The 9,739-nt window shown below is 41.9% G+C and overlaps 1 protein-coding gene across 1 annotated transcript; it reads left to right on the top strand.

Annotated features, from left to right (window-relative positions):
• The first annotated feature begins 8,133 nt into the window (after window positions 1-8,133).
• her7 (hairy and enhancer of split related-7) lies at window positions 8,134-9,304 on the top strand. Its single transcript, XM_030792903.1, has 3 exons — window positions 8,134-8,178; window positions 8,413-8,508; window positions 8,792-9,304. Exons 1-3 carry the CDS (start codon window positions 8,134-8,136, stop codon window positions 9,302-9,304), a joined length of 654 nt encoding a protein of 217 aa, XP_030648763.1.
• The last annotated feature ends 435 nt before the right edge of the window (window positions 9,305-9,739 follow it).

Here is a 9,739-nt window from a genome sequence, read left to right as displayed (position 1 = left end):
AATACTGTCCTCAGATAAAATTCGAATACAAAAAAGTCAAAATGGGACAATTTTTCTTAAAACTTGCTCCAGAATCTATTAAGTGAAAATCTTCTCAGGTCGTCCGCCCTCTGATCCTCAGACACTTCGGTACACAGATATGGAAAAGAGTGGCCACTCGTACTTATAAGCACTGGCTGCTGGCCTGTGATTGGTGGAAAAAGTGTCAATGACGCGTCCGACCGTATGTTCGCATCTTTGCTCGTTGTTCGATGATAGTCATAATTAACGTGGTAATCTCCCAAAAGATAAGACAATTAGAAATCTATCAGCCAGCTTAATACTCAGAATGTGCGCTACCGTATAAGGGCCAATCAAAGTTTTCCAAGTAAGAGAAGGGATCATTCATTTTCTAATGACAATATTTTATCTCTGAAAAAATGTGCGGGTGTTTAGATATAATCTTTACTGCTATATTTAGAAGTATCTCAGCCCTTCTTCCAATATGTATGAATTGTGCTAACGTATGCTTAAATGTGTTAAGAGCATAAAATTGAATTGAAAACTGATAGAGGTATAGAATTAAACAAATGTTCGCCCGTTACAGCGTGCACAAATACATGCTCAAGTGGACTAGATATGGAACGCAATACATTAACAGATATTTACGTGCCCTTTACGTGACACGGCATTGCAGTAAGACGTTTATGTTTTTATGGACAGACAAAATTAGCCAGGTTAAACAGTTATATGGTGCAGTGTCATAGCAGGGCTAATTCACATTCTCTAGAGGAAGGACAACTTCACACCCGCTTCTCTCAAATGCGAGTTCACGACCTCTGAGAGTACACACTCCCACACACACACATTGCACTAATACTTATTTCAAAGTACTACCTTCTCAAATGACCGCCACATTTTCAGTCGATTCCTTAGCGAATGTTTGTTTTACGCAACCAAATTCTCTGTACACACATCGTTGACAGATTAGATGAACGAAATAACTGCGGCAGGTAACTGCAATAGGACATAGAGCCCCGTGCAGAATTAACTGTATTTCCCCTCAGATATCCACATCTGTCATATTGTAAGTTACTGAAAAATAACCTCCACAAAATGGTGAGCTAACACAGCAGGATTGAACTTGTGGCAAAAACTGAGTATATGATCAGGGAGCAGGGCACGAAGACGCGTCGAACGTCACCGTGAGACAGCCGCTGTTACCACTGTATAGCAGAAGTATGGGTAGTCAAGAGACGTGGGTTAATTAATTTCATATGCCATACTTAGGTCGGTGAGGATACGGTGGTTTTCACAAATTTGTTAAATTTGTTGAGCTTCTCATAACAGACTATTCCTGCCACTAAATCTTTCGTCCAAATGAGCTTTTAGCGGAGAGGACTCCTGTGTTAACTCTCAGAGAATGTTATCTCCAGCGCGTGCCAGGGAAATGAATGGATACCTTAGCCTGCGCATCACTGTCAAGGCAAGTCACTTTTATTTACATAGCACATTTAATAACAACAGGAGTTGACCCAAAGTGCTTTCCAGTCGAGGCAGAAGAACTACCAATACAAGTATACTTGGATAAGAGGTCCATTACTGTGGAAATGTAATGAACCTTAAACATACACAGACTTGTTTACAAACAAAGGTTCTTACACGGAATAGAGTTTTAGTCTGTGGACTTTTGCCTCTTTTGTGAAATTTAAATATATGAAATATCCATGAGTGTGCCATTATCACAGTTTACGCAGACAGGAAATTGTTGCCCTGAATAAATTTAGTACGAGCTTGACTTTGATAAGCAAGATCTGTTCTCGTGGGAACAGAGTAGACACGTTGCTGAAACGTGTAAAAATACACACAGTTGCACCATCAACTTGGAGATGGAGCACTTTGCCTTTTTAAAGCATTTAAAGAATTCTGTTTCCAGCCCGCAGTTCTTCGCGCGTGGAGCCCACTCGCACCTTGAGCGTGACAACCATCTGCTCTTCAACGACCTTAGGTGTGTACGGGACAGAAACGATCAACGCAAAACACAACCCAAGCGTGAGAAAGGCGCCCAGGCTGAGCCAAGTCTCAATCACATATAGACCCAATAATAAAATAATAATAACATTAATATTCATAATATTATTATTATTATTAATAATAATAATAATAATAATAATAATAATAATAATAATAATAATAATTGTTATCGTCATCATCATCTTCAATAATGGGAAGGAAAAGAGGAGGAAAAAGATTATGGTGAAGAAGAAGAAGAAGAAGAAGACATTTAACATTTCATCCGGTTGAATTTATATAACGGTTGGAATGTAGGTTTTAAGTGCCATCTCTCTGTGTGTGTGTGTGTGTGTGTGTGTGTGAAGGTGTCAGTATTAACTCGCACCTGCACCTGTGTTTAAAGTGTGCCCGTGTTTTTCTAAAGTGACATGCCTTGTGCACTGAGCGCCAGCTCATGCTTTTGCCATTAGAGTGTCAACCACATAAACTAAATTACCACAAACCCCGTGAGCCAGCACACAAACACCCTTCTGTTAACAGATCAGATCATGAGCGCACGTAGCGGAAACTTGGAGCTTTTGCCATTCATCAGCCAGTCAAGGTAACTGACTGGTCATGAAGGGTGACATTTAGCCAACGCACATTCGGTGTATTTCAATAACTCAGACCCTCTGCGGTTCTAGGAGAAATATTGATTTAAGCAGTAATGGGTTTAACTTTTTACTTAAACCGCTTTACTTTATACGTATATGTGCATATATGTATATGACTACAACAAAGTGATGGGCCCGTTCTGGTCTGGCCAATGAGTAGCGTGCAACCTCTTCACTTGGACATGGAAGCGATTTTCCCAAACCTGACCCCAAAATCCCGGCGTGAGAAAGTTTAGAATGTGTTTCTGGAGAGTGAGAGTGTGCTCACCTCTCCCCATATCTCCATTATCATTATGGTTCTATTGACACGTTCGTTTAATATGAATATGGACCTAAAGACGACAAACGGTCAAAGATTTCCGTGGGAATGCTGTAGGATAGCCTCTCCACTTCACACCCCGCCCTGGCAGCACCACCCAACGTGTGACGCGCTATCAAGTCCGCGCGCATTGGCTTGTCCCTGAAGAGGCGGGGTCAGTGTGTAACCGACATGAAAACAATTTATTTTGAGAGTAGGAGAGAATCTAATTGACCGGATGAGATTATTGACTTTCTCATCACCTTAAACCCATAAAACTATCACAGCAGATAATAAAAGTCCAATGGAAGCAGTGGTGCTGGACTGGTCTGACCGATTACTGACCTCTATTCAAAAAGAGCTTTCTGTTGTACAGTTATGCGGTAGGAAATAGGATCAACTTCTGTCGGTTTCACACACCTGTACGTATTACTGACAAAGGGCCGACATTCCATGTAGCTTTGTATAACACGGCTTTGGGAAACCTTTTCGCTAAAATGAACTAACACATACATTTCTTTCTTGCCACTATAACAACAGGGTACGGAATTATTCTTAGGTACCCTCGTGCGTTCTTCTCCTCTGTTTGGATGGGCGAAATGAGGATTTTATGCGGGGGGAGGGAATACAAAAACATTCACATGCTCAGTCTCTTTTTATATTTACATTGATTTATCGTCTTATTTTCATCAAACGTTAATTATCATGGCCATCTCAGTTTGTAGGGTGTGCTGGAAGTCAAATTCAAGCGTCTCAAAAGTCAAACTCTATCTCAATTCACTGAACTTTTTGCTTGTGTCGCCTGGTGGTAGATAGCTGTAACTACACGTAAGTTGTCCATATCTGAACAGGCGCCAGCGGACGGTGCTAACGAAGACTGCCTGTTCCGGAGGAACCCACCACGCGCTCTGCTTTGTGTCGTGCAGAGGTGTGAACACGCGCCACCACGGGATCTCCTTGACTGGATTGCCCATGTTGTAAAGAGACCAAACAGCTATTTGTTGCAGAACAGATTGGCGAGAAACTAAAAGTTCAGCACAGGTTGTTGAAGATTATTCCAGTTTTCGCCATTCTAGACAAAGATTTTTTTTTAAAAAAACCAACAAAGTACAAAATCAACAATCTTTAGGCTATAAGGCCAACATTTTAACTATTGTCTTCTCGTCCAGGTTATGAAAGAATAACGTGTATCAAAATGTTTTATTGCGTGTAATCACTCGATGCAGATAGTTGTTCATTCGAACTTAAACTTTAAACAATCAAACCGCTTTAAGTAGCTGATTACTGGAGTGTGATGCTGGGAACTTGGCTCTTGTCCCGTTCTCTCGGGACCTCGTTACAACCAAAACACCTCGTCTGTTTTGTTTTTAAGCTACCTGTCAAAATTTGTACATCATTCACTTCGGACTGCAGACCTGCGATGCGTTCCCACGCGCATGGCTTAACACGCCTACATTACCAAGCGTGGGAACAATAGCAGGGACCATTTACAAACAGCGCTCACTTTTTTCACCATGGTGATATGAATATGAATAACTAAGAGACTAGATATGGTCAGTTTTAAAAACGCGCAGTTTTGGTGGATACTACAGCGCACAAGAAAGTGGCATGCCACAAGCAATATGAGTTTTAAAGATATACTTTAGGGGCTTTTGTGTAATAAAATTAAATTCACTCTTTTGGTGGAATGTAATTTAGGTGTTAGGGATAATGTTAAGATCAAAGCAAATTGCGCTAGTAGGTGGGCGTCGCCAGAAGTGTCTGCGTTTTACTCAGAACTGACTCCTAAATCTCGTCGCGGGACAGTTTAGTATGTCATTTAATATGTGATTTCGCTCTGACCTCTCTCCACACTTCCATGGCCATTATGATTTTGTCGGCTGGTCCGTTTCACTCGAAGGCGACAAACGGTCACAGATTTCCGTGGAAATGAACACTCGCTTCAGGAAGTGTGATGGCTGTATTCAAGGGGTGGGATAGCCATACACCTACACACCTACACACTCACCCTCACGCAATGCTCCATTCCGGCCGCCAGGTGAGGAGAAACTTGGAGAGGCAAGCCTGTGCGCAATATCTGCTGCCACAAGAGGAGTGCAGTACATTTAGAAAGCAGTTTTACCCCAGAATAAAGAGATTCCACATGTATGTAGCTCAGTGATTGGTCTTGAGTCTCCCTCTGAGATAAACTGAAAACGACAAGAAACTGATGAAAGCTAATCCTACAACTAACACTCCAGGACAAAGAAACGTGTGTATGGTGGTCAGAGCCGCGGGTTGCTGTAAATTCACATGAGATAAAACGGTATAAAACTGCCGAAAACCTCAAAAAAAAAAAAAAAAAAAAAAAAAAAGAAAAGAAAAGAAAATAAAAAAGAAAGGTAACATACTAGCCCCGAAGACAGCTTTTTGCTAAACTAAAAAAGAGTCTACCTTCGACTGGAGCTTATACCAAACTGTTTCCAGTATAATTAAACCTACAACACTCATCACATCACAAGGCTAGCCAAGCTAATAAGTCACGTCACGAGACTAGTATATCTTCTTAATATACTGCATCTTATAGCATATCTCACATTTTCTGATCATTTAAAACCTATTTGACCCTGTAAGTGTGCATTTACAACTACAGTAAGAATCAATCTGGAAGTTAGTGCGCTGAAAATGTACGTGCATTAAATTAATTTAAATGTGTTTGTTAAGTACCACAGTGGCCCAGATCAGAACTGAATTGACACTGCCAGATTTCTGCGTACTACAGTAAACACTGGCAGTACTAACTGCCGGTGGTGCAAATTGTATGTGATGGACAATGAATTATTAGGAGTATCCAAACGCCTCCATATTATTATTAGCCTACATGGTCGAAGCATATAAGCCTAGCGCAGACTCCCACTGGCGTTATATGTAATATAATGAAAATCCGGTAAGCTTGGCTTTCATTTTAGACGACATACATAAAACACACAAGAAACTTAAACTAAAGCATTTACTTAGAGAAGAACTTGTTGTGTTATATGAGGGGGGGGGGGGGGGGGGGGGGGGGTGGGGGGGGGGGGGGGCTAGAGCAATTCAAAGTAATTCAAAGCTGCTTCAAGGTGCTAATCAACAAATGGGCACGTGGAGGCATTCTTCACGCTGCAGGTGATATCCAGAGGCGTGAGCTAGCCACGCGCACCACTCCGTTTGTCATAGAGGTGCGAACACGCGTCGCCTCGCGCATCCACCCCCACCTGGCGAGTAGTAGTGGACCAAATTGCTAATTGTTCTTCAGCCTTTTGGTTATACAAACCCAAACGTTAGACAGCACGCAGGGGTTTCATTTATATCACTTTAAACCATTGGCCATTTCAGGCGTGTACCATTATTCTGTCGTACAATATGTAACAACTGAATTCAAAGTTTAACGTCAATAAAACGCCAATAAGTGTCACTGTGAGATTAATATAATCACATTATGAGAATGTGAAGCATGTGGCAAATGAATGCCTCCTTTGCTGTGGTAACAGTATTAGAAAATCTCGCGTGTGGAATCACAGGTTTGCCAAGCAAAGGAGTGCAAAAGTGTTAGTCTGGGAACGCACTCTTGGGCTCACTCTCTGGGTAACGCTAAACACCTTCATCTTGTTCCGTTTATGACCCGTCAAAATTTGTACATCATCAGCGCACAACACCACAAAGAAACCTGTAAAGCGTTCCCACGCGCCGTGGCTCAGCGGCCAACTACGATAGGGAGCGACCTAGTTCACAACCACGTCTTACTTTTGTCACCACAGTGATGTGAAAGGTTAGCCGTTCCCAGTGGAACTCATGCTGTGCAACCTTTTTATATGCACTATCCAAAAGTGTGCGTGTGAGTGTGTGTGTATGTGTGTGTGTGTGTGTGGGGGGGGGGGGGGTGCTGCGTCTTTAAAAGATTGGTTTCCAATCTATTTTTACACTAGGGTTTTTTTACATATCGAATGCAATAATTACACAAACCAGCACGTCCACAGTCATCGTTAGGTATCCAGTATATATCATGCTAAAACTCCAGTGATAGTGTGACACGTCCTCGATGGTAGTTTGAAAATGGATAAACTCTGTACTGGTTTTAACGTTATTATCAATAATAAACATGTATTTCCTTGACAAATATTTCCCAGTTTTCTTTTTTTTGCAAATCAAATAGCAGAATAATCCATGTGCGTCTGTCACACGCGACGTGAAGCAAACGTCTTGTTAAACGCCCCAGAAACCCCAATAAGTCTTCAAGAGAGCTATAGTCAATTTCAAACAACAAATTGCCATATAAATGTCCAAACTGTGCGTAAAACAAGAGATATAACAATGTGTAACAGGGAGATAGAACACGGAAAACAGCTGTGTACACAGCTCCGTCATTCTTCATCAGAGCAATGCCGTTTTCTACTGATATTAACAGTCTGCGTCTTCATACAAAATTATTGTTGAAGGATCGCCTTGCAAGTATCTTGGCAAAGAGGGGGAGAAGGGGACCCGACGATGTCACAGTTTTAAAAAAAGAAGCGTGACTCCATTGTTATTGTAATTCACACTTTACTTACTGTGGCGCGCGACAGCAATTGACAACTGCCAGGCGCCACACGGTATTAATGCCACACGTGCCCACGGAAGTTGAAGTGTCAGGGAGCGTGTGCCTGCACAACGTGACGTCCTCTTTGATTTGTAAATGTTGTTACATGGGAAGGCAATTCGCACTCCAAAGAGTTTTTTAAAGATGAACAGTTTTGGTACAGCATTTTCAATTTAGATGACTGCGTCAAAGATACACAATTTCATTAAAGGTAGACATACACGCATACACATACATTAAAGAAAACACGTACACGCGCGCTTGCTTTACGAGAACCGTATTTCCCCGTTTTTATAATAGTATCATATTAAGACCGTTTTACTGTTTTACAACGTCTTGCCATTTAGGTGATTCAAGCAGGCTATGCGCGGAAAATACCTGGGCTCTTCAGGGATTGGTTAGATGTGGGAATGTGGGCGTGACCTCTCGCACCTCGGCTGTTGGGGTTATAAAGGCTCGTGGACAGTCATTCACCATCAGTGCAGCTATCTGAGAGTCCCGTGGCGCACCATACTCGTTAAATATCATTTCTGAACCACGATTGGATTATATTTTCTTCGCTTCAGAGAAGAATTGAATTTTGAAGTACATCGGCAATGAAACTGCTTGGAGAAAACGAGACCGCGAAAATCAACAGAAAGGTATAAATCCTTTTAGATTATACATATTCACATGAGAGCTAATCTGTATATGATTGTGCTGGATGAGAAACTGCCAATGTTGCGACGAGTTTTTACTGAAGCTTTCAAAATTTGAAGTTTTCGACGTAATTTTAACCTCCAGAACAAATGTGCAGTGCTTAGACTGGAATGAAGTTTGAACTGTCACCGATCTGATCCCTCACTAATGTCTCTCTCTCTTTCTTTTCTCTGCAGCTGTTGAAACCCCAGGTTGAACGGAGAAGAAGAGAAAGAATGAACCGTTGTTTTGAGAGTTTGAGGATGCTGCTCCTCCAGGGTCCTGAGCACCAGGTAAGACTCCTCAACCTCTTTTAAAATCCCTCTGTCAGTCATTACTCCTCCTGATTAGCTGTTTCTGAGTGCATCCATAGCTATTTTAGCCATCATTCTGGAATGTTCTTTCAGAATAAGTGTCATTCAGAATGATCTAAGTCTACAGTGGAGTTGTATGTGCTAATTTTGATGGCAGCTCACCCCCACTGAAAGGTTAACCTTGTTAATTATCTGTCAAGTTGTGGTTACTGTGTGTCAGTTCATCTAAGTCATGTCAACATTTTCTCTTATTTTGTGTCAGGCTCTGTCTCAACGCCGTGTGGAGAAAGCAGAAATTCTGGAACACACAGTCCTCTTCCTACACAACTCCTCTGCTCAGACAAAAAGAACGACAGATGAAAGAAGAGAGAGACACCCATTTTTGGACGGCTTCTCCACTTGCATGCAGGAAGCTGCTCGTTATCTGCAGGAAGAGAAGGGTCTGGACGATGCCTTGACCACGTCGCTACGGCAACGCATGGCCTTCGTTTACTCCCCGCCCACCACGCCTGTGCCCGCTCATGTTCAACCTGCACTGAGCATGCCCAGAACCGAGAGCCAAGACTGCCAGCAACAGGTCTCCGACTGCAGGAAGCATACTCACGCATCTTCATCATTGTCTTCCTCATCTCTGGGACTGCGGAAAGTTGTGCATCCGTATAGAGCCCCCCTGAAACATGCAAATCCCAACGCACTGTGTCATCACTCAAACACCCAGTCGTCTGGTCGGCGGCCCCACTCCACTCATCAGTCTGTGTGGAGACCGTGGCCCTGAGACAGGGACAGAAGGGCTGTGAATCTGGACTCGTGAATCTGGACATGTGAAATACACTCATGGCTTTCCCTCGATTCAGCCAAATTTATTTATTGTAAACACTGCTGTTTCCAAAAGCGTCGTTTTGTTAGTATTTGATCACATAACATTACTTCACTGGAAATATGTAAAACTGTACATAGCGAACAAATGAACAAAGACAATATTATATTTTGTACTCTAAAAACCTTGCCCCTCATAATTTGTACTATGTGTAAACCACTGGTGCTCAGTTTTGTATTTATCTCTTTTTGCACATTAATTTATTTAGGTCATTCCACTTTTTGATGAAATATATATTTGTATATATTGTACGAAAAAATAAATGCATTTATATGCAACTGGATCGGTAGTCTTGCCTTGATTTTGTCAGAGGGTTTGGTCACTATTTGTGCC

This window comes from Chanos chanos, chromosome 15 (assembly GCF_902362185.1).
Source record: "Chanos chanos chromosome 15, fChaCha1.1, whole genome shotgun sequence".
In the NCBI taxonomy this organism is placed as follows: domain Eukaryota; kingdom Metazoa; phylum Chordata; class Actinopteri; order Gonorynchiformes; family Chanidae; genus Chanos; species Chanos chanos.
The sequence above is the reverse complement of the archived record's forward strand: the minus strand, read 5'-3'. Positions and strand labels throughout refer to the sequence as shown.

Excerpts from the sequence above, each read along its gene's own strand:
- her7 (XM_030792903.1), top strand. The coding sequence starts at position 8,134 with ATGAAACTGCTTGGAGAAAACGAGACCGCGAAAATCAACAGAAAG. Across the intron at positions 8,179-8,412 it reads CCGCGAAAATCAACAGAAAG|CTGTTGAAACCCCAGGTTGA; the intron begins GTATAAATCCTT and ends TTTTCTCTGCAG. Across the intron at positions 8,509-8,791 it reads TCCAGGGTCCTGAGCACCAG|GCTCTGTCTCAACGCCGTGT; the intron begins GTAAGACTCCTC and ends ATTTTGTGTCAG.